This window comes from Mya arenaria, chromosome 9, assembly GCF_026914265.1.
Source record: "Mya arenaria isolate MELC-2E11 chromosome 9, ASM2691426v1".
Taxonomy (NCBI): Eukaryota; Metazoa; Mollusca; class Bivalvia; order Myida; family Myidae; genus Mya; species Mya arenaria.
The window spans coordinates 40,114,564-40,140,289 of NC_069130.1; the positions used below are offsets into that span (position 1 = coordinate 40,114,564).

Sequence of the window (25,726 nt, forward strand, 5' to 3'; positions counted from 1 at the left end):
GTTCAACTATGGTTACAATCCACCACTGTTTAAGAGAGTTATGGCCCCTTTCTAAGAAAATGTTAACCATATCTGAGTCAAGACGCCTTGTGGGGATAGCATGTGATAGCTCTAGTTTGTTTTACCTTTAGTTACATTTAACAATTATTTTCGGTCGGTTTCTTTTCTCAACAACTAGTTGTACTTTGAGCCATTTCTATATTTATATCAGTTGAAACGGTTATATCAAATGACACGTTATACCTTCATATATGTATATGATATACAAAACAATTGGTTAGATCAAGTTCTGTTTCCAAAGACTTTAATTGACAGTCAAATATTCCTAATTTCGCCTTGGAACCTGGGTTGTTGTATCCAATTCAGGTTTTACACCAATACAATGTAATGAAAAGCACAGACCCTAAAACCAACCAACATTTTGTAAAAGGCAAAATTGTTGATGTCTCTTTATGGTTCACAACCAAGAGTCCAGTTTACAAAACCAACCAACACTTGGTAAAAAGCAAACTGACTGATGCCTCTAAATGGTTCACAACCAAGAGTCCAGTTTACAAAACCAACCATCATTTGGTTAAAAGCAAACTGACTAATGCCTCTAAATGATTCACAACCAAGAGTCCAGTTTACAAAACCAACCAACATTTGGTAAAAAGCAAACTGACTGATACCTCTAAATGGTTCACATCCAAGAGTCCAGTTTACAAAACCAACCAACATTTGGTAAAAAGCAAACTGACTGATGCCTCTAAATGGTTCACAACCAAGAGTCCAGTTTACAAAACCAACCATCATTTTGTAAAAAGCAAACTGACTGATGCCTCTAAATGGTTCACAACCAAGAGTCCAGTTTACAAAACCAACCAACATTTTGTAAAAAGCAAACTGACTGATGCCTCTAAATGGTTCACAACCAAGAGTCCAGTTTACAAAACCAACCATCATTTGGTAAAAAGCAAACTGACTAATGCCTCTAAATGGTTCACAACCAAGAGTCCAGTTTACAAAACCAACCAACATTTGGTTAAAAGCAAACTGACTGATGCCTCTAAATGGTTCACAACCAAGAGTCCAGTTTACAAAACCAACCAACATTTGGTAAAAAGCAAACTGACTGATGCCTCTAAATGGTTCACAACCAAAGTCCAGTTTACAAAACCAACCAACATTTGGTAATAAGCAAACTGACTGATGCCTCTAAATGGTTCACAACCAAGAGTCCAGTTTACAAAACCAACCAACATTTGGTAAAAAGCAAACTGACTGATGCCTCTAAATGGTTCACAACCAAGAGTCCAGTTTACAAAACCAACCAACATTTGGTAATAAGCAAACTGACTGATGCCTCTAAATGGTTCACAACCAAGAGTCCAGTTTACAAAACCAACCAACATTTGGTAAAAAGCAAACTGACTGATGCCTCTAAATGGTTCACAACCAAGAGTCCAGTTTACAAAACCAACCAACATTTGGTAATAAGCAAACTGACTGATGCCTCTAAATGGTTCACAACCAAGAGTCCAGTTTACAAAACCAACCAACATTTGGTAAAAAGCAAACAGACTGATGCCTCTAAATGGTTCACAACCAAGAGTCCAGTTTACAAAACCAACCAACATTTGGTTAAAAGCAAACTGACTGATGCCTCTAAATGGTTCCCAACCAAGAGTCCAGTTTACAAAACCAACCAACATTTGGTAAAAAGCAAACTGACTGATGCCTCTAAATGGTTCACAACCAAGAGTCCAGTTTACAAAACCAACCAACATTTGGTAAAAAGCAAACTGACTGATGCCTCTAAATGGTTCACAACCAAGAGTCCAGTTTACAAAACCAACCAACATTTGGTAAAAAGCAAACTGACTGATGCCTCTAAATGATTCCCAACCACAAGTCCAATAATGAAGCAAGCAATAAGACTGTGTTTTTTGTTTGGCAGATGATAGTTCGGGATCCAGTATGATGAGTCCAATCAGCCAACCGGGCGCTCCGTCCGCTCCCCCTGCCCCTAAACAGGAGTCAAAGCCGCCAACTGTGCCACTGGTGGACTTTGTGCAACAGCTGGATGACTACACGCCCACCGTAAGTCTCACGTCTGTAGTTTGGCATGTTGTTTCCATAGTCATTCCCCCAATGAACTCATTTACTGTATTTGTTAAAAGGCAATCCGATAAGCTACATTAATATTCGTTTCAATTAAGACCAATATCAAATACCACCCATATTCATAAGACATATAAAGTCATTTTCTAACCTAAGTTATTTTCCTAACCTAAGCCATTTCCTAACCTAAGCCATTTCCTAACCTAATTCATTTCCTAACTTATGTAATTATGTTATATTATGATATCATACTTAATAACAAAAATTATCTGAAATACTTTATTGAAATCATACTTAATAACAAAAATTATCTGAAATACTTTATTGAAATCATACTTAATAACAAAAATTATCTGAAATACTTTATTGAAATCATACTTAATAACAAAAATTATCTGAAATACTTTATTGAAATCATACTTAATAACAAAAATTATCTGAAATACTTTATTGAAATCATACTTAATAACAAAAATTATCTGAAATACTTTATTGAAATCATGCTTAATAACAAAAATTATCTGAAATACTTTATTTTCAATAAGTTTATCAAAAATATATATCTTAGGGGAGGTGTTAGGCTTTAGCAACCGCACATGTGTGTTGGATCCCTTCGACAAAAATGAGTTAATCTAACAAGAAGATCTGATTACTTCCATTGGATTACCAAATCAATTGTCTAACACACTGAAGCCTATCTAAGGACAAGGATGAACACATGTTGACTGAATGAATGCTCTTTAGTGCAAAATGACCATATTATATACAGGAATTTTAGTGGTATCTGCGAATTATAATACCGTTGTTAGGTCAAGACCTGCCTGGTCGCTGTCGTCCTTCAACAAGCATCGGAAATGTTATAAGTTTTAATCGTAACAAAAGAAATATTTGACAGTCCTAAGCATTTTATTCTATGAAGACAGAAGGGTGCCTATGCTTGTCTCGCTGATGGCAAAGGGGAGCTACTAAAACGGAGACAGTTTGCATCCACCTTTATTAATAAATTACCCTAGGACTAATTCGTTAAGTATGTAATTCATTTGAAATGTTTTCCGCGTGTTATAAATGGTATTTATGAGGTCTACACCATGGCAAGGCAATGGAAACTCGCATTAGTTGATTTGTCTGTATTAACATAAACATGAACGAGTCATGGTCAAGAGATTTAACTTATAAGTAGAGAATTTACAAGTCAGCCAGTGATATGCCTGAACTAAATTAAGACCCCGTTCTCAGCTTTGCCCAATGTTTCTGTGACATATAATATTAAACAAACGTAACTATTGCTCATGTTAAGCCCACTGAGGGCGGAATTCACCTATGGCTACATTTAGTCCCATTCAGTACTAAACAAACCCCAAAGCATGCTCATTTATAGACCAACAAACCCCGATTGTACAATCGTGTCTTACAAGCAAAAACTTGGTATACGTCAGTCAAAATGGGGACTGTATAAATGTTTTGCCCATCTTTTAAATGTACCAAGAAGGATACATACACATTGCGTAATGTTGGCATCCCACCATATATTATGGAAGATATCAAAACATCGGTTTGAGAACAGTTTTTCTTGGTTCCCATCGCTATGTTTTCACTTGAACATTGTTAACTACATAGATTAAGCATTGTTAAAATTCGCCACTGCCATTTTAGATGCGTGTAATTTAGGAATAATTTAAATGTGTGCCGCAGATTTACATGTTGATTGTTTAGCTGGCCCTGTATCACAATGAAAACTCCAGCCTCTCTGTCAGTGTTAAATATTTGAATTCAGAAACGTGAACTTGCTTTCTCATGGCAGCTGGTAGAAATGATATGTACGGACATAATATCGTTTTTCAGGATGACTCATTGATGGCAATGTTTATTTATTTCAACATGTTCTCTTCCTTCTTTGTATATTTTTTTGTTGTTTTACCCATGTCACTTCCAGTCTCGGTCGGTAGCAATGTAGGGCGGGTCTGAAAAACATAACATTGACTTTCCATTCGGCCACTCAGGCCTAAAAAGAATGTTTGGTTAGTGTTACATCCTTTTCAAAAATAGGTAGGGTAGGTAGGCTTAAGAATGTCATTTTCATCATTGGAGATTGTTGTTAAAGTTATCTTCTATATAAGCATTTAAGGTTTTAAACTTCATATTGAAAAGCAAAAAAAAAAGCAAAATAAAATATAAAAAAGGTAGGGTCGGCGCCTATTCCGTAGGTAGGGTCGGGTAACCCGAACCAAATGTATTTTTTTAGGCCTCACTCCAATGAAGGATGCCAGGATCACTAATAACAAATTGCATACATTCATTATCAGACTCCATCAATTATGATTCTGTGCCATCACTCTGACTACCATAAACATACTCAGTGAGATCTATATTCCTGATCAAGCTACTTAACAATGTCTCATCCCTGAGGTATGTTCTCCTATTCTAGTCAAATGTCCAGCCGTTTACCCTGATATCCCTCATCACCCTGGACAACCGCAGCGAAAACATCCATTCACTATCCCTGTCACGTTATGTGCCTTATTGTTTAAGAACTTAGTTGTAGTTGTGTTGTCTATTATAAAATAAAATAAAACAATTCATTGAAATTACAAGTTATGTTTCTTTGTTAATATGTTTGCTTTAATGTCTGTTTTCTTATTCAAGGTACTTAAAACACAATTCAGACCCCTTTCATTTTTTATTTTTTATGGACAGTCAAACTATTTATATTGAAGGCGATGGTTGACGAGTTCTGATCAGATATCACTTCGGCTATTTAAAAGCTATACGAAATGCCTTATGATGTTTTGAGCTCACATTTTCAATTGTAGCATGCTATATTTGGTTAAAGTGACGTACATTTTGCCTTTGAACTATTATTGTGTTACTATTTCTCGATGAAGATGAATAAAAACGTTACGTTTACTCTGTATAGGTGAATGTCAATGGTACAACATGAACAAGATACGATTAAATTTGAAGCCTCAAAAACTCATGTAAACTTTTAACCCAGATGTCCGGTTCGAAACTCGCTTGCCGTCAACAGAAACGTATTTATGTATTACTGCTTTTTCTTTGTTATTTTTTTTACTTCCAATCAGCTAATGTGCCTTTAAATGAGTGTTCAGTAAGGGAAATGAATGATTTTATTACTTATAATTAGCTAATGCGCCTTTAAATGAGTGTTCAGAAAGGGAAATGAATGACTGATCTTCATGTGATCAATTTCCATTTAATTTTCTATGAAGTAGGAAACAAATATCCGTATTGAATTGTCAAACATCCGTATTGAATTGTCAAACATCCGTATTGAATTGTCAAACATCCGTATTGAATTGTCAAATATACGTATTGAATTGTCAAACATACGTATTGAATTGTCAAACATACGTATTGAATTGTCAAACATCCGTATTGAATTGTCAAACATACGTATTGAATTGTCAAACATCCGTATTGAATTGTCAAACATACGTATTGAATTGTCAAACATCCGTATTGAATTGTCAAACATACGTATTGAATTGTCAAACATACGTATTTTAAACATAACCCAATGATAAGAAAGGGAAAATAAGCGTGTAGAAACCTGTTAGATTGTGAATTCTTCTTTGCTGTTATTATTTGATTAATTAATTTTATGAAGTTATGGCCCGATATTAAAACGTACAATGTGTTTTGCCTCCGCATGCGGTGCGTCTCTGACATTCAAACCGAGCAATACTGAGTGTGAACTTGAATTTCAGATTCCTGACTCCGTGACAGCCCATTATCTCAGCAGAGCCGGATTTGAGCCAACAGACCCACGCATGTAAGACACTTAAAGGCTGCCTTTGGTTAACTACTAATTTTGTATGTCGCCTCAGTTCCTCTGAAGTTAGTTTTGCCTTATTCCTTTCCGCGTACAATTTCTAAACTATTATCCAAACGGGATCAAACAGTATCTGTAAATCGTCAAAGTTACATCACAGTTATGGCCCTTATACATTAAAATGGGGGTTGCTTACTCTTTTGATTGATATGATAATCAAACAAATATCAGAATTATCTACAAAGTTTTGCTCCTTTTACATTACTTTTTTATTTGTTTAGGAAGGGCGCTTTAAACAGTCGACATATCCAATTCCGCGGAAATATAGTCTTATATAATAATAATTTAAGTTTGACAACCAAAATAATCTAGTTATAGTGGTTGAAAAAGTATTCGCCATGAATGGTCATTTTAATAAAAATCAAAATTTGCAGTATTCGACTGGTGTCTCTGGCTGCCCAGAAGTTTGTATCAGACGTGGCGAACGACGCCCTTCAGCACTGCAAGATGAAGGGCGGGGCCATTAAAAACAAGGGAAAGGTGAGAAACACATTAGCTCACAACTTTTTAACGTACATTGCATCAAACTGTCAAGTGTCCTGATCGATTGTAAGGGTTTGTTTTTACAGCGATGTTGAGAAATCGCCACACCATGTTTATTTTATTTGTTTCGAAGGGCTTAATAGGTTTTGATAAATGCTGTATGTGTGATGCGGTTGAATCGAAATTTGAATCTATTGGCACAAAAATACCCCCTCGAAAATGAATCAATCTACTTCAAAGTGTATTTGTAAAGTTTGAAATAGTGAAGAAATTAAAACTAAAGATGGACACAACTGCGCAGCTGAACCTGTAATGGTTCTAATCACAGTTTTATTTTATTGGCCATTGGAAGGAATCAAGCGAAATTTTCTTGGTTTTTATTTTGTCTGCGTTCACACAGATACTACACAAACGAGTGATAATCTAAATTAACTCGAGTTAATTAGTTGAGATTTGTCCTTTGTGTCAACTAGACATTAATCCTGCCGCTTGCGTTGCACTTCACTTTATTGATGTAATGTGTCCTAAGAAAATGGCACCATCAAGCTAAATTGTGTTTTCTGATGTGGAGTCGTTAAGCTAATTGTTGTCTTCTGGTATGTTTGCGTGCAACTTATCATAGCAACATCAAGCGTCATTTAGATTGTGACATGATTACATAAACCGATTAACATCAGGCTAAATCCGTCTATGACCTTATTCTTGGAAGAATCAATTTATATAGTAACATCTGAACTGACTGCGTACATTGAAGTACTTAGAACTAATGGAGGTGTAGAAGTGGCGCCCGCCCTTGCTAAGTACAAGATCAACCATACGACGTCACAAAGCAGCTAATGGGAATAAATATGTAACTAAATAATCAGTGCTAGGCAGACAGTTTGCTCTTAAATGTACAGGTTAACCGAGAATTTTGTTGGAATTTTCTTTTTTCCTGTGTTGCCTTTGGCTTTCTGATTGCTCGGTATAGGCCAACAAGAACAGTTGATTTCTTTTTTTTCTTCTTTTTATTGGTGTATAGGAATGACACAGTTAGCATTATTAACTAACACGTATCGACGAATTAAGGTAACCATTCATTGACCAGTTGGAAATCTGTCTCCCACTATCCAATCAAAGTACAGAATATCATTATTATAAACCGTTTGGTTAGCGAAAGGTGTCCGAGGCCGATCATTTGAAACCGACTAAAAATGCTATCAAAAATCAGTTATTTTTTCTTGCAGGACAAAAAGCTTGTGTTGACAATGGATGACCTGACGCCTGCCCTTGCTGAGTACGGGATCAACGTAAAGAAGCCGCTATACTTCTCATGAGTTTGCGATCATCGGATCACATAAAGAATAAAGAATAGTTTGTTTTTGGCGTTTGGTTTGTGGCTTTGGACTAACTGTTAAAAAGTTTTCAACTTGAATAAGTCGCTATATTTCTCACGAGTCTACGATCGTCTGGAAACAATAAAGAATAAAGAATGTTTTTTGTGGCAATGGATTTATTGTCGAAGGTTTGACTTTTAAACTGACGCGGATTAGATTCTTTGTATTGTCTAATGCACTGATAACTTGGAAGTTTGTTTAAACGGAATACTATAAAACATTTAGGTAACATTACATTTGATATTGTTATTTTTACCAAATACACACTTGGATGCGTTGTTTTTTCTTGTGTTTTATAGACAAATATGTACCCTGTCAAGTAATGCATTTGCCTTTTTGAAAATTTTCTTTAATAAATCAATCTACCTGACTGCAAACAAATATGTTTTGTTTTATTTTAGACTCCTGCATGTTGACATAATGATTTCATCAAATTGTTTGTTTCTTCGAATACCACTATTCATAGTTATGAAATATGTATTGAATTTGATTACATGTAAATATCTTGACACATTTATTGAGGAGTTTTTATCCTCAGACTCCAGTTCTTATCCTTCTGTTACCTTAGGCCATTACTAGCGAACTAAAACTTTCATAGATAAAATTGAAAAAGAACTATTTGTTAAGATGTGGTGATAAATTGAAAACAATATTAACGCTTTGGACCCTAGTGTATCACAAAAACGTGAAAACGGGGTGGATGTAAAATTAATGTTACAATACATCTAGCCAACATACCGTGTAATTTTATCATGTTTACTGGCTTCAAAATTCATTTTCACTTACGTGCATGCTTCGCTTTTGTATTGCTGAAGGCGATTGCCGAGTGGCTTAAGTGAGTGGTCATCTTTCTGGGACATTTTGTTGACTTACAAGAGATGTGTGTGCGGGGGGGGGGGGGGTAAATTACGCAAATATAATCAATTCTCAGAGTGTCATTGTATTATTACAATTTTGTAATTTGTGTCGTTTAGGAAAAATGAATTTACTTTTTTACATATTTGCGAACTGAGCAAGCTGTTGTGCATATATCAATCTCTGCAATAGCAATAAAGTCTTTTGATATTATCGGTGTTGTTTATCATGAAAATAGCGAACTAAACATTTTTTTACGACTGTGTGTAATACGTGACATCTAAATAACATTTTGTTTTGTAAATACTGGAATGGTTAGTCATTGGAAGTAAGCACACACGCATGCACATTTCTTTTGTATTGTGAACCAATCAATGTTATATTTTGTTATTTTACAGTACATTTAGGGCGCAAAATGCCCCCAATGAGCTATTGGTATCGCTAAATGTTCACTGTTAGCGATTCCTGGAAATGTTATCATGGAAATGTTTGACCTTTTGTTCTCGAATCTATCTTTGCTAGCATATTCTTTGCATCAGTCAAAATTGGTTCCGGTTCAATGATAAAAATGGCAGTCGCTGTGAGATTATGCCCAGCTTTGATATTTGGTAAGGAGTATCAGTATGAGGTTCTAAGCCAATACTTTCATGCACCTGGTTGTATTTGGACTAAAAGGGGTATACCTTTTAATACAGCTTGTTGAAGCCAGATGGCGTGGAGCCTACGTAATTGGTATCAAGTCCTATACCAAATTTGTTCAAAGCATACCCTGTTACGGGATTGTCATCGTACTGGGGCTAATAGTTACTCCATACATTTACAGAACATTCAAATTAAGGTATTTCTGTTCAAAATTTCTAGCCCTAGAGAAACGTTATTTTGTTTAAAGTATTAGCATAAGGTCCTGTACCATTTTTTTAGAGGTCAGAGTTGGTTTGGAATATTTCTGTATACACTTGTATATAAAAAAAACGTTGAAAATGGGTTTTCATTTTAGACTTGAAAGCTGAGACCTCAGATAGTTTGCATTAAAATGCACTGGTAGAGGTCTGATTTCTCATTTGAAAGGTTCTAGGTCCCTTCCAGTGCATGTCATGTTTATGTTCGCCTTTAGGATCGTTCTAAGTCCTACGTCCACAATGTATATTGGCAATGTTAATCATGATCAATTTAAACCAAACCTCATTGGAATGATGCGCTGCACATTTTCAGAGGTGTTTATTTCATGCAGAACGGTAGATATCATGGCAACTGAAATTAAACTAACTTGTCCAAAACAGGTGGCATCTTTTGAAACAAGTCTAAAACCGTTGGCATATTTTGAAACAGTTTCATTTAGTCCTTTATTGACCTTCTACTTATGCTGTTCAAGCTGACGTGATTTTTTTTTAATTTCAACAAATGGCCGCATGTCGGCTTAAATAAAAACAGTAATTTCTATGTGAAAGCAAAGGCCTTATTACAAACAGCGGAATGCTCCTTGGACGACCTCATACGAGAGATGTGCAAAGGAATCATTTAAAACGTGATATTTAATCGTGTAATCAAACACTTGTTATAAAAAGTGCCAATTAAGATGAACAAGTTGTGATTAAGTTGAGATTGCCCGGTTTAAATGTTGTGATATAAAATCTCGAGCATTTGTTTACGTCATTTTAGTACTTTTAATTCAATCATCCGTTAATTTATCGCCTTAGAGAGTTCTTGTATCTGTTCAAGTGTGGTGTGAACTCTTGTTCAAGTTCGTGTATCATTTGTTTTGTTCTACCTGATCACGTTTAAACATGTACTAGTAAGATAAAATAAGCACAAGCTCAGATAGTCAGAACGGCGTTGATCTGTTATTCTTTAACATTTACCTTATATTCAAGGGTAACATATTTCAACTGAACAAACGCTATAAAAGTATGGGAAATTTTCTATACATCTTGGTGATATGTCTTGTGTGTCTGATGTCTGATCGTTTTGCATTTGGAAATGAGCCACACTGTTCAAAATTTCACTATGAAGAAAAGTTGTTGGAAAAGCTTGTTCGCATGGAATTTAACATGGAACAGCATGAACAAGAACATAAAAAAGTTTTGGCAGAACTAAAAAGAATACAGACAGAGACGCATGCATCCAATCAGGTAGTGCTTCAAGAACTAGAAAAGGAAATTACGGCAATACGGAAAGAAAATAAAGAGCTCAAACAGGCACTTGTAGACGCTGTTCCACATATCGGGAAACAAGGTAAAATGCTTTTGGTTTCACGAACTTTGTCCGTAATGTACTCAATCAATTATTTTCTGGTTCTTCGGGTTATTTAAACCCTTACGAAACAGAATTCAAATAAACTACCAAATGGGCAAAACATGTAAGGGTAATTAAATGACCGCAAGATCTTTGGAGCATTAGCTAATGGCGTTAAATGCAAGAACTCCGCACAAAGAAAACTTTAAATTTTAAAAAGGGTTCTCTGTCTCTTGCAATAGTAACCCGTAGGTGAAATTGTTATTCCAGGTAATCCATCCGATATAGTCCTGTTCAAAGCCCGAAAATTAAAAGATATTGAACCGAATTCCAAAGGGACCTTAATCTTCAAAGAAATCCTTACAAATGTTGGAGGTGGATACGACAACTTAACGGGTGTTTTTACCAGCCCAGCCGATGGAGTGTTTCTTTTTACAATCCACATTTGTATTAGCAACAACAAGTACTTTCGATATGCTATCATGGTTGATGGCATCAAACACACAAAAGGCTCCATCAAAAATGACGATTGGGGAGACTGCATAACCGCGGAGAGTATCGCCATCGTGAAAACCGGCAGTAGAGTATGGGTTGAGAACTATGGAAACGCTGGATTTTATGACAATGAAAATAGTTTTAATCATTTCTCTGGTATAATGATATATAGTGGACAGTTCTGAGGAAAACTCGAGTTGCATTTGATCATGTTTTAGAGGAAAATTGTGCATGATAGGAAATTTGTCTGAACTTATACTTAGTCTTGTAGTTTGCTACGCCTGAATGTTTAAACAAACGTATGCACCTATGATATAGACTGTTGGTTCTTCTTACAATGCGCTAGTTTTTTTGGTTAAATATACTTCTACGGTTTTTTGTTGTTATATATAGGAATAATATTGTCCCTTCTGTCCGTCCTTCCGTCCTGGGACATCGGGACAAGTCTACTTGTCTCCATAACTATAAACGTTTATTTAAAGGACTTCCTTCAAACTTCATACACATATTAACTGTGTTAAGGAAAAGTGCTGGGTAAAGGAAACATTATTTAGTGTATGGCAATTTTAGTGCCATTCCCCTTTGATTATTTTAATACTTTTACAGTTTTAACTGGTACACGTCTACCTTTTTCATAATTCCATACGTTTTTGAGATATCCACTTCAAACGTCATTCAAACATTGTCTAGGCGAAGTGCTGTGTATCAGAAACATTGTATTGTGTATGTTATGTTTAGATTCATTGCCCTTTATTTATTCTTTTACTTATGATTTTTATTTCTCTTCACAATTTGTATATGTGTTTCAGGTCATGACTTTAAGTGTACAAAAGAAACTTATTTAGGTAATGATACACATATTGTGGTAAGGAGAAGTGCTAAATATTCATTATTTTGTAATGATATATCTGGTTTTCCCTTTGATTACTGTTATTATGTAACAAATCTTTACTGGGGCAAGTCTACTTTTCTCCATAACTCCATATATTTTTAGGTATTGGCTGAAAACTTCATACACATGTTGTTTGTGTTGAGAAGGAGTGTTGCACATATTTTTTTTTGATTTTGTTTAGGTGTTTTATAATTGGTATAAGCATTTTGATAACAATTCACACGAAATAGAACAAAATCGATATATGACCCTATAACACGCGAATTTGTCCTTATATTACAAATTGATAAAATGAAACACTGAGATGATATCGACATGGTAATGTTGTTTTAGATAGAACCAAGCATATTGTCACATATAAACTACATGTATTCATAATCTCCAATCATATCTGCGTTTTGATGAAAATCCGTTTTGATTGTCCTGTTCATGCAGTAGTTAGCGCAATCGTTTATCACCATGGCGTCCTATGTTCAATTTTTAGCCAGGGCGTAAGTGAGTCTGGTTTTTGGTCAACAAGCCGGACAAGTCGAAATTTCTCCGGCTATTCCGGTTTCCAACAAACGAGAGTGACTTATAAGCTTATATAACTTTCTTCAATATCGGTGTAGAATAATAATAGTTTTAACTAAATCTTTTTAAGTGTTATTTCTACATACAGAGGGAATTAAATTTAACATATTCCGGTAAAATATTTATACACACACAAGCACACAGAAATATGTTCCTGTCCTAATAGAAACTTAAGAAAAATATATTTTGAAAGTACTATGTTGACCATTCAAACCAAATTGTTGCGGCATTCCCTGTTCTTACATTAGGTAAGTATTTTTACAGTGTTTTTGTCATGTCTTATATGTTTGCTTATACAGGCTTTATTATGTATTGAAAGTTATGTGTAAAAGTGTAAACGTAGTATACATTTTCAATAAAACGTCTTTTTTTCGTTTATTTAAATTCTGACAAACGCGAATCGGGCGAAAATAGTTATGTGGGCCTGGCATGGCCCGGCATGGGCGACAGCAAAATCTAATGTATGCCTTTAAACGTGTAGCTACATGACTTGTAAAGTTTAAAACCTCGCTGATACTCGCATAAATAATTTCCATCGAACTATTGAATATGCTATTCTAATCGTACACTATACAAATACCTTGTCGCGCCCTCTTTTATGCCTAAGACTCATTTTGCAGACGGCATCACATATGTTAATGTGTTCTCGTTGATAGGATTGAATCTACATGTATATACCTGTAACTAAGCAGAAACGAGACCTGGAGAGAGCATCGTCCGTCGATAAAATAAGCTTTATGAAAAAATGATAATCATTCTTCCACATTATATCGTTGGATTGGGTGCTTATGAGACATATGATGTTCAGAGTAGCTCTCTAATACAAGGAAATATATACTTTTTATGATATACCCTTTTGAACTTGCAATAAATGTCATGTTTTGAAAGAAATATAGTGTTCAGTTTTACTCGTTAACTCTTTTCCTTTGAGTACTCCGGTTTTCCTAGGAAACAGAACAACACTCGATCATCTCGCAATATCTTATTTTACACCCGTTGTAGAAAACAGAGCAACACTCAAATATGTCGTTTAATAGCAAACATCATCGCACCACTGACCTGAGATTCATCGCTGTTCACACCAGATTTTCGCCATAAAAAGGCTATGTAGTCCGTTAAGTGTTCCTCATCGTCGGACTGAAACATCTTCAACTCAAAATATTTACATTCTCCTATTCCTTTATGTAGATTAAACTTGACGTTCATATTGTATAACACGCAAAGAGTTGCGACGTCATTGTTTTCTTCAATATAGCTCTCTGGCCCCAATTTTTCGAAACTTCTTAAGTCCCTTTTAATAAGATTAAGCTAAGCTCACTATTTTTGTTTTTCAAAAATTTGTGTTATATTTACTTCTTTAAGAGTTTGTATACTTAAACTAGGAATTATCTTTATGATAAACACAATAAACAGTTTTACATATCAGAATTCAATTTAAGTATGTATTTCGGCTAATTGAAATTAGCTGTTAAGCTTAAGATGTTCCAAGAAATTGGGGATCGATTGGATTAGAGCGAAATCATTCAACATATGATATACAACATTACGAAATCAGCTCCTCTTTTATACAAACGTATGATGTCGGTTACACTTCTTTATGAACAAAAACTCAATTGCTGAAGATACTGCTGATTTTAAGCAATGAATATTTTTTGTAAATGTAAATATAAGTATTGATCGCATTTTTTCTTGCGTTTTTTTTCTGTATTTCATTTGCTCGTGTGCCCTACTGCGTTTATACATTATAAACGCAAGGAAAGGTGCGATAAATCCTTAATTAAACTAAGTATTTATTGAATTTATTGATGGGCCATGAAGTCAAGAGCAGGGCCGGCTCTGAGCCAACTGACACACACATGTAAGTTAGACTATTTATGTGTTTTTTTTTCCAATTTCTTTTTAACATTATTGTTCCGAATCTCTTTTTGTATCGGCCGAAAAAGGCGACATGTAAGTAACACTTTTTGCGTCGTTGGCAGCGTGGGGTGCGACAACATGTGTCAGAAGAGCCTTGTTAAATATATGAAAACTATGAATTTACTTTTCAATCATGATGAAACTTGACGGAAGTGTTTCTTTTCAAACTATACTGTCTGTCGATGTTGCCACATGCTGTCAATTGTTATGTTGACATTTAACCTATTTTATTACCTGTTGTTGTTATGTTTTTCATTTACGATTTAGCACACATTCAATGTTTTCAATGTACTGACTACATATTATTTTCAATATCAAAAGAATGTTTCCGTTTACGTCATGAATGGTTATTTTGAAAATAAATATTTTTGCAGTATTCGACTGGTGTCTCCTGCTGCCTAGAATTTGTATCAGACGTGGCGAACAACGTCCTGAAACACTGCCAGATCAAGGGTGGAAGCATTTAGAACAAGGGAGATGTGAGAAATACAAGATTTATCAACTTATGAAGACTGCGTTATACTACCAAAAGTCCTGATTGATTGCAAGGATTTGTTTTAAACTGTTATGTGATGTTCATGCTTTGTTGTTCTCATTTGTTCCGAACGGTTTTTGAATAGGTTTTCATAAATAATATCGGTAGATTTGAAATTTTTATTTATTTGCATAAAACATACCCTCTCGAAAATAAATAAATCTACGTCAAAGTGTAATTCTAGAGTTTGAGATAGTAATTCAACAAACAACTGACACAACTGCGCAGCTAAACCTGTTTTGTCCAAGTCCAAGTTTACCATTGGAAGGCATCGAACGAAATTTTCTTCTTTTTGTCTGTGTTCAGACGTAATCAACGCAATAATGAGTGACAATCTAGAATAACTTGGTTTGATAAGTTGAGATATGTCCTGTAAGTCAACTAGAGATCAATCATGCCGCTTGTCTTGCATTTAGCTATATTGATGTAATGTGTTCAAAGAAGATTGCATCATCAAGCTAAGTGTTGACTTTTGATGTGGAGTCGTAAAACTAATTTTTGTCTACTGATGTGTTTGCGTGCAAGTTATCATAGCAACATCAAACGTCATTAAGATTGTGACATGATTACATAAACCGATTTACATCAGGCTTAATCCGTCTATGACCTTATTCTTGGAAGAATCAATTAATATAGTAACATCTGAACTGATTGCGTACATTGAAGTACTTAGAACTATTGTAGGTAAAGAAGTGATTGATTTGGCGCCCGGCCTTGGTGGATCAAATTAACGCTACAGCTTAATTAAGTAGGGTATCATTCGGAGCTCCTCGGCTTTTTTAGTATCGAAAACAACCTCGATATTTGTACGGTTTACATACTCAAAATTCGATATTTATTATTCCGCTGCAAGTAGATCTCGTAGTAACTTATTTTCGTTGTTGAACTTAATGACTTTACTCTTGGATGTCTTAATTATGTTTGCAATAATACCCTTCACTGGCAATCAATTTAAACATAGTTCAATAAATACAAGCCAAAACACTACATTTAATTTATGATATAATTAATTTTTTTTAGACTAACTGTAAAAGATTTGACGTTTTTTACTGACGCGATCTCAATTAATTGTATTGTCCTATACACTGTCAACTTGGAAGTTTGTTATTACAGAAGACAGAAAGTACAGATTTTTTTTATTGCAATTTACATTAAATTTTGCTATTTTTCTTTCCTGCAAAAAAAAACTACTTTGATGCGTTGTTTTAAAAGAATAAAAATACAACATCTCACTTTTGTATAATCTTTTCCTTAATTTTATCATGGAAATATATGTAAAAGATTATTTTATATAGTCTTGGATTTTCTGAACTCATATGTACCTTGTCAAGTAATGCATTTGCTTTTCTGGAAACATTTATTGTATAAATCAATCTATCTGACTTCTAACAAATAATTTATGTTTAATTTTTGACGCAAGCATGGTGGCGTTTTCTGATTCCGTATCTTACTACTACCGTGTGTAGTTAAGGAACTACTGTTCAAATTTCAGATACACAACCTTATTTTACCGATGCCACCAGAAGCATGTTGATGTTCAGGAACGTGGTATTCAAAGAAACATGAGGATGAGTACGAAGCAGAGAACACTTCCGATCGTTGTAGACAACTAGTTGTTTGCCAATTTGAAGATCATAAATTATAACATAATCATTAACATGAGCAGATCGCCAATAAAAAGGAAGCCGAAGTCTTGTCATATATAGTAATTGTGTTACCTCAGTTCTGCATATAATGATAGTCAAGAAATCATACGTGTATTCACTTTGATAAAATGGCCGTGTTACTTCTTCAGGAAATGACGATTTATTTAAACTCGTTAAATAAGAACCGTTCACATTTATTATTTTTTGTGCTTTGACATTTAATTGTTGTTTTCGTATTAGCAATTTGCCTATTTTGCTGAGATATTAAACATTTTCTTCTAATTTTGCTCAGTGAAGTGAACTTCTAACTTCGTTTCGCAGGAGTAGCCTCCCTTGACTTCAAAACACCAAAGTACTTACCATAGTTATACGTGCAAGCCATTCCATATATTGACATTTGTCAGATAGCGGTAAATTTAAATCAAACTGAAATCGAAAAAGTTAAAAGAAAAATTAAATAGTAAGGTAAACAATAAATGGAATATTACGATAGGACGCTTTTCTGATGACCTGTATCACGTCGTGTAAACACATATCCGTCGAGTACGCAGTATGAATAGTTACATTCTCTGTTAAAATGTCGTGATAAATTTTAAACTTTTAATGTCGCTTTCGACCCCTACGTTGTAACAAACGCAAAAAGACACCAAGTCTAGATTTGATGCGCATTTATTTTACAACAAATCTAAACACATAGCGTATAATATTACCATGTTTAATGGCGTCAAAACTCATATTCACTTGCGTGTATGATTTGTCTTTGTATTGATGAATGCGATTATCATGTGGTTTTTTATGACACCGATCTGGGGCATTTTTTACGTAAAAGATATAGGGGGATTAAGCGAACATAGATAATTAATTCAATAGAGTGTCGTTGTAATATTACCATTTTTTTCGTTTAGGAAATATTGACTTTTTTACATCTGCGCAAGCTGGCGCATATATCAATCTCTGCAATAGCAACTAATTTTTATTTAGTAATTTGTAAGTCTGTTGAAATCATGTCTTTCGTTGTATTTGGACTTCGAAAGAAATATGCGTCAAAGAAATAAGGTTGAAGCCGGAGGGCATGGAGCTTGATTAATTTGTATTTAGTCCTATGCACGTTTGTTGAAGTCATGCCACTGATTATATTTGGACTGAAAGAGCAAAACTTGAAAAAGAAATGGGCATAGAACTTAGATAAAGATTAAATAGCATCAGCTTAACTATTTTACCAACTGTGTTTCAATCATGCTCCCGGGTTCAGGATGCCTACAGCCTATGTCTTATAGTACAAGAATTGCAGTAACATACTAAATTAAGCTATTTGTTTAAAGTCAATGGCACCAGAGCTATGTTTTTGTAGAATAAGTTTGAGGTCCTATATGAAGTCATTTCAGAGTCTTATAGTTTTCTATACACTAATGAAGAAATAGAACAGATCACTAAGGGCCTCTGCATTTATAATGACCGACCAGTCAGCCTTCAAACACTGAGCGGACATACGCCGATGGCTGAGATTCATTCAATGTTTGTTGATGTGTTGTCACACATAATAGCTTGGAATTTAATAGAAAAAAATATCTCTTCATGGTAACATGTATAAAAGTATAACTGATTACGCTGGACATGTGTTTTTCAAATAAGGCTGTACATACATAAGACTGAGATCTAAGATGGTTTTCCATGAAATGGCCATATTCAGAGTCTGATTTCTCTGGAGAGCTAGTACTGAGTCAATTATCACTTTGATCTTGAGTCTAAGTTCGAGAATTTAAATTGTGTTGTAAAACTTCAGAAGCAAATATGGTCAAAACGGTTAGAAATAATCTGTTCTACACTAAGACACATATATTTTGTCAAAATCTGCTATATTAAATACGTATTGAAACATTTCCGAATACAAACGCAGACTCTTTTCATTAGTTGTATGGTCCGTGGCGTCCTCCTTGAGCTTGTTATGCACGGATTTATTTTTCCATGATCATAGTCCGTCCGTCGCGCCCAATAGTTATCATTGACCAAAACCGCAGTAATGCTGATTTGGAAATCTTCTTTCAGAGGAGTTTAAAGCAAAACATTGCATGCTGGACCGTGGATGCAATGCCAAAACAAATGAAACACTTAATCTTGTCAAAATTGGTGGACTGATTTTTTTTTAAATTATTACAAAGAAAATTGTCAGTTTGTGACAAAGTCGTTCAAGTTGGCGTGGTTTGTGAAATAAAAAAAATCGCAAGGCGGGGATCCCTTATATGGCTACAGTGAAGAGATAATCAATACCATTTTGTTGACACAACTTTACATAATACTTCCGTGGACGACCCCCTACCAAAGATACTCGAAGCAATTCGTCAATTAAAATGCATTCAAAATTTAAAACTTTATACTAAATCATGTAATCAAACACTTGTAATCAAAATTACCAAGTCTGTTGAACACGTTGTAACAAGGTTGAAGTGATGTAATATAAATTCTGAAGCATTTGTGAATGTCTCTTCAAGTACGTTCATCCATTTATGAGTTCTCGTTTATGTCTGAGTGGTTCCTGTTGAAGTATTAAGATATCAATTGTTGTTCTACATATGCACTTGTAAACATGTACTAGTAAGATAAAATTTCGCAAGCCCTGATAGAAAGAATTGCAATTGCGTTATTCTTTAATATTGGCACGACATTCAAAGGAACATCTTCCAAACGATCAAAGTCAAAGATAAAAAAATGAGAAATTTTCGGAAGATTTTCGTAATATTTTTCGTGTGTATGTCTGATCGTTTCGCTTTCGGAAATGAGCCGCACTGTTCAAAATTTCATTATGAAGAAAAATTGTTGGAAAAGCTCGTTCGCATGGAATTTAACATGGAACAGCGTGGAAAAGAACTCAAAGAAGGTTTGACAGAACTAAGTAGAAAACAGACAGAGGCCCAAGAATCCAATCAGGTTGTGCTCCAAGAACATGAAAAGGAAATTACGGCAATACAGAAAGAAAATAAAGAGCTCAAAGAGCACCTTGTAGACGCTGTTTCACACATCGGGAAACAAGGTAAGATATTCTTTGGGTCACGTACTTCGTCCATTGTGTACGGATAAACAGTTATTTAAAATTCAAAAACTGGGGGGAAAGTTACTTTAATGAATGCAAGATAATTCGTTCATTCGATAATTGCCAGACATTTGTCTGAATGAGAACATGTATTAATTTTGAATCCCACGAAAGGCTTAATAATCGGGCCGCCCGTCTGTTTGTCCGTCAGTCCGTCCCCACGATTTCCGATCTAAAAGTTGTAAAAGCTTACGCGTGGGGTCCGAAAAATTGGAAGACAGGTTGGCATTGTCCAGCAACTAAACCTTATCTATTTTTGGTGAGTAGGTCAATAGCGTATTGGTATAGAGCTGATAAGCCATACACGATGAATAACTGTATTTACAGGTGATCCACCCAACAAAGTGCTGTTCAAAGCCCGACAATTGAAAGATACCGCACCGAAATCTGGAGGGACCTTAATCTTCAAAGAAGTCCTTACAAATGTTGGAGGTGGGTATGACAACTCTACGGGGGTGTTTACCAGCCCCGCCGATGGGGTGTTTCTATATACCATCCATCTTTGTATTAGCACCAACAAATACTGTAATTACGCTATCATGGTTGATGGTATCAAACACACAAAAGGCTCAATCAAAAATGACAATTGGGGTGACTGCATAACCGCGGAGAGTATCGCCATCGTGAAAAGCGGCAGTAGAGTAAGGGTTGAGAACTATGGAAACGCTGGATTTTATGACAATGAGAATAGTTTTAATCATTTCTCTGGTATAATGATATATAGTGGACAGTTCTGAAGGAAACTTGAGTTGCATTTGATCATGTTCTAGAGGAAAAAGTAATTGTGCATGATAAGAAATTTGTCTGAAATTATACTTGGTCCTGTAGTTTGCTACGCCTGAATGTTTTAAACAAACGTATGGACCTATGATTTAGACTGTTGGTTCTTCCTACAATGCGATAGTTGTTTTGGTTACATATACTACGGTTTTATGTTGTTATATATATATAGGAATCTTGTCCATTCTGCCCGTTCTTCCGTCCTGGGACATCGGGACAAGCCTACTTTTCTCCATAGCTATAAACGTTTATTTTAGGGATTTACTTCAAACTGCATATACATATTAACTGTGTTAAGGAAATGTGCTGTGTAAATGAAACATTATTTAGTGCATGGTAATTTTAGTGTCATTCCCCTTTGATTATTTTTTACTTAGTTTTACCTAGAACGTCTACTTTTTTATAATTTCATACGTTTTTGAGATATTCACTTCAAAACCTCATTCAAACATTGCCTAGGAGAAGTGTTGTGCATCAGAAACATTAAATTGTTTATGGTACGTTTAGACTCATTGCCCTTTGTTTATTATTTTACTTATGATTTTTATTTCTCTTCACAATTTGTATATGTGTTTCAGGTCATGACTTTAACTGTACAAAAGAAACTTATTTAGGTAATGATACACATATTGACTGTGGTAAGGTGAAGTGCTGCGCTAAGTATTCATTATTTTGTTATGACATATCTGGATTTGCTCTTTGATTATTGTTATACAAATCTTTACTGGGACAAGTCTACTTTTCTCCTTAACCCCATATTTTTTTAGGTATTGACTGAAAACGTCATACACATGTTGTTTGTGTTGAGAAGGAGTGTTGCACATATTTTTTTTTATTTTTTTTTAGATGTTTTATAATTGGTATAAGCATTTTGATAACAATTCACACGAAATAAAACAAAATCGATATATAACCCTATAACACGCGAATTTGTCCCTTTATTACAAATTGATGAAATGAAACACCAGGATGATACCGACATGGTAATGTTGTTTTAGATAGTACCAAGCATATTGTCACATTTAAACTACATGTATTCATAATCTCGAATGGTATCTGCTTTTTTATGAAAATCCGTTTCGATTGTCCGGTTAGCGCAGTAGTTATCGCACTAGTTTCTCACCATGTCGTCCTAGGTTCAATTCTTAGCCAGGGCGTAAGTCAGTCTTGTTTTTGATCACCAAGCCGGACAAGTCGGAGTTTCTCCGGCTACTCCGGTTTCCAACAAATGAGAGTGACTTATAAGCCTATATAACTTTCTTCAAGATCGGTGTAAAATAATAATAGTTTAAACTAAATCTTTTTAAGCATTATTTCTACATAAAAAGGGAATTAAATTTAACATATTCCGGTAAAATATTTATTCACACCCAAGCACACAAATATATGTTCCTGTCCTAATAGAAACTTAAGAAAAATATATTTTGAAAGTACTATGTTGACCATTCAAACCAAATTATTGCGGCATTTCCTGTTCTTCTGATGCAGTATTAACTTTTGGTTAGTATTTTAAGAGTGTTTTTGTCATGTCTTACATGTTTGCTTATACAGGCTTTATTATGTATTAAAAGTTGTGTGTAAAAGTGTAAACGTAGTTTACATTTTCAGTAAAACGTCCTTAAAATGGTTATTTTTCGTTTATTTAAATTCTGACAAACGCGAATCGAGACGAAAATAGTTATGTGGGCCTGGCATGGCCCGGCATGACCCGAAATGCGACAGCAAAATCTAATGTATGCCTTAAAACGTGTAGCTACATGTACATGTAAAGTTTAAAACCCCAAACCTCGCTGATACTCGCATAAATCATTTCCATCGAACTATTGAATATGCCATTCTGATCGTACACTATACAAATACCTTGTCGCACCCTCTTTTATGCCTAAGACTCATTTTGCAGACGACATCACATATGTTAACGTGTTCTCGTTGATAGGATTGAATCTATATGTATATGCCTGTAACTAAGCAGAAACGAGACCTGGAGAGAGCATCGTCCGTTGATAAAATAAGCTTTATAAAAACAAATGATAATCATTCTTCCACATTAAAACGTTGGATTTGGGTGCTTATGAGACATATGATGTTCAGAGCAGCTCTCTAATACAAGGAAATACATACTTTTTATGATATACCCTTTTGAACTTGCAATCAATGTCAGGTTTTGAAAGAAATATAGTGTTCAGCTTTACTTGGTAACTCTTTTCATTTGAGTACTCCGGTTTTCCTAGGAAACAGAACAACACTCGATCATCTCGCAATATCTTATTTTACACCCGTTGTAGAATAAGAACATTTGAACTGGGATATCGAATATGTCGTTTAATAGCAAACGTCATCGCACCGCTGACCAAAGATTCATCGCTGTTCACACCAGATTTTCGCTATAAAAAGGCTTTGTATTCCGTTGTTCCTCATGATAATCGTTGGCAGCGTGGGGTGCGACAGCATGTGTCAGAAGAGCCTTGATAAATACATGAAAACTATGAATTTACTTTTCAATCATGATGAAACTTGACGGAAGTGTTTCTTTTCAAACTATATATCGGTCACTTTGGGTAACTTGCGTCGGTAACTCCTGAGTTCATATAATAAACAATTATTTATGTATTGTTATCCAATCATAATAAAATTTGATGACAGTGTATATGGGTGTTCGGTCAAGTTCCATCTTGTAGTAAATCGCCGTAATATATCTTGAGAATGGCCATGTTATAAAATATAAAAAAAAACAATGTCTTTTGCAGACGCGAACTTAAGTATTTATTATTAAATAATGATGACACTTGTTGACCATGATTGTGACCATAATGTCGCGATCATGTGTTACTCGCTTCAGACACTTTTTAGTTTCCTGCCTTTTACAGTAAAATATTATTTGTATACGTGTGCAGACAAATTAGTTTAATTATCAAATCTGGAATAAACAGTATTTGTTTTAAAAAATACTTCACCAAGTTCGATTGTGAGGTAAAGCTATACCACAGTACCCTTAAACATTAACATAAAATTTGCCTACTTTTTAGATTGAGCATGGTAGTCAGACAACGTTCTGAACTTAATAAAAAGTTTTGCATCGTTTACATTATTATTTATATAAAAATATGTTTAACTATGATCCATTTCCGCGAAAACCTAGCCTTGTATAAATATATTATAGTTTGAAAACCCAATAATTAAGTCATAGTACTGTAACATAATGTTTGAACAATAATGATGATACTTACTATTGATTTCATTTTTAGACAATTTCGTACTGTCTGTCGATGTTGCCATTTGCTGTCAATTGTTATGTTGACATTTAACCTATTTTATTACCTGTTGTTGTTATGTTTTTCATTTACGATTTAGCACACATTATGTTTTCAATGTACTGACAACATATTATTTTCGTTTACGTCAAGAATGGTTATTTTGAAAATAAACATTTTTGCTGTATTCGACTGGTGTCTCATAAATACATGATATTTATACTACCAAAAGTCCTGATTGAATGTAAGGATTTGTTTTAAACTGTTATGTGATGTTCATGCTTTGTTGTTCTCATTTGTTCCGAACGGTTTTCGAATAGGTTTTCATAAATAATAACAGTAGAATCGAAATTTTTATTAATTTGCATAAAACATACCCTCTCAAAAATAAATAAATCTACGCCAAAGTGTAATTCTAGAGTTTGAGATAGTAAATAAATTCAACAAAAAACTGACACAACTGCGCAGCTAAACCTGTATTATCCAAGTCCAAGTTTACCATTGGAAGGCATCGGACGAAATTTTCTTCTTTTTGTCTGTGTTCAGACGTAATCTACGCAATAATGAGGGATAATCTAGAATAATTTTGGTTTGATAAGTTGAGATATGTCCTGTAAGTCAACTAGAGATCAATCCTGCCGCTTGTCTTGCATTTAGATATATTGATGTAATGTGTTCAAAGCAGATTGCATCATCAAGCTAAGTGTTGACTTTTGATGTGGAGTCGTAAAACTAATTTTTGTCTACTGATGTGTTTGCGTGCAACTTATCATAGCAACATCAAACGTCATTAAGATTGTGACATGATTACATTAACCGATTTACATCAGGCTAAATCCGTCTATGACCTTATTCTTGGAAGAATCAATTAATATAGTAACATTTGAACTGATTGCGTACATTGAAGTACTTAGAACTATTGTAGGTAAAGTGACTGATTTGGCGCCCGTCCTTGGTGGATCAAATCAACGCTTCAGCTTAATAAGTACCGTACCATTCGGAGCTACTCAGCCTTTTTTATCGAAAACAACCTCGGTATATGTACGGTTTACATACTCAAAATTCGATATATTTTATTCCGCTGCAAGTAGATCGCGTATTAATTTATTTTAGCTGTTGAACTTAATGACTTTACTCTTGGAAGTCTGAATTATGTTTGCAATAATACACTTCACTGGCAATCAATTTAAACTTAGTTCAATAAATACAGGCTAAAACACTACATTTATTTTATGATATAATTAAAAAATTAGACTAACTGTAAAAAATTTGACGTTTTTAACTGACGCGATCTCAATTAATTGTATTGTCCTATACACTTCAACTTGGAAGTTTGTTATTACAGAAGACTAAAAGTACAGATTTTTTTATCGTTAAGTTAAAAGAAAAATTAAATAGTAAGGTAAACAAAAAAAGGAATATTACGATAGGACGCTTTTCTGATGACCTGTATCACGTCGTGTAAACACATATCCGTCGAGTACCCAGTATGAATAGTTACATTCTCTGTTAAAATGTCGTGATCAATTTAAAAAAAATAAATAATGTCGCTTTCGACCCCTACGTTGTAACAAACGCAAAAAGACACCAAGTCTAGATTTTATGCACATTTATTTTACAATACATCTAAACACATAGCGTATAATATTA

At 34.5% G+C, this 25,726-nt stretch overlaps 3 protein-coding genes across 4 annotated transcripts in view; all 3 read left to right on the forward strand.

The window, feature by feature from the left end:
- Nucleotides 1-8,193, forward strand: part of LOC128246685 (transcription initiation factor TFIID subunit 10-like) — a 38,043-nt gene extending 29,850 nt beyond the window's left edge. For both annotated transcript variants that reach the window (XM_052965022.1, XM_052965021.1), the window contains exons 2-5: nt 1,940-2,082; nt 5,829-5,893; nt 6,328-6,433; nt 7,663-8,193. In XM_052965022.1, coding sequence (XP_052820982.1) covers nt 1,940-2,082; nt 5,829-5,893; nt 6,328-6,433; nt 7,663-7,752 — 404 coding nt within the window. In that variant the 3' untranslated portion in view covers nt 7,753-8,193. The remainder of the gene's footprint in view (nt 1-1,939; nt 2,083-5,828; nt 5,894-6,327; nt 6,434-7,662) is intronic.
- Nucleotides 8,194-10,530: 2,337 nt separating this feature from the next.
- Nucleotides 10,531-12,157, forward strand: LOC128246684 (uncharacterized). Its single transcript, XM_052965020.1, has 2 exons — nt 10,531-10,899; nt 11,170-12,157. The coding sequence occupies exons 1-2, from the start codon at nt 10,575-10,577 to the stop codon at nt 11,577-11,579; spliced, it is 735 nt and encodes a 244-aa protein (XP_052820980.1). The 5' UTR covers nt 10,531-10,574; the 3' UTR covers nt 11,580-12,157.
- A 7,493-nt stretch (nt 12,158-19,650) lies between these two features.
- Nucleotides 19,651-21,273, forward strand: LOC128245638 (EMILIN-2-like). The gene is made up of 2 exons (XM_052963844.1): nt 19,651-19,985; nt 20,373-21,273. Exons 1-2 carry the CDS (start codon nt 19,664-19,666, stop codon nt 20,780-20,782), a joined length of 732 nt encoding a protein of 243 aa, XP_052819804.1. The 5' UTR covers nt 19,651-19,663; the 3' UTR covers nt 20,783-21,273.
- Nucleotides 21,274-25,726: the final 4,453 nt, after the last annotated feature.

Excerpts from the sequence above, each read along its gene's own strand:
- LOC128246684 (XM_052965020.1), top strand. The coding sequence starts at position 10,575 with ATGGGAAATTTTCTATACATCTTGGTGATATGTCTTGTGTGTCTGATG. Across the intron at positions 10,900-11,169 it reads TCCACATATCGGGAAACAAG|GTAATCCATCCGATATAGTC; the intron begins GTAAAATGCTTT and ends TTGTTATTCCAG.
- LOC128245638 (XM_052963844.1), top strand. The coding sequence starts at position 19,664 with ATGAGAAATTTTCGGAAGATTTTCGTAATATTTTTCGTGTGTATGTCT. Across the intron at positions 19,986-20,372 it reads TTCACACATCGGGAAACAAG|GTGATCCACCCAACAAAGTG; the intron begins GTAAGATATTCT and ends CTGTATTTACAG.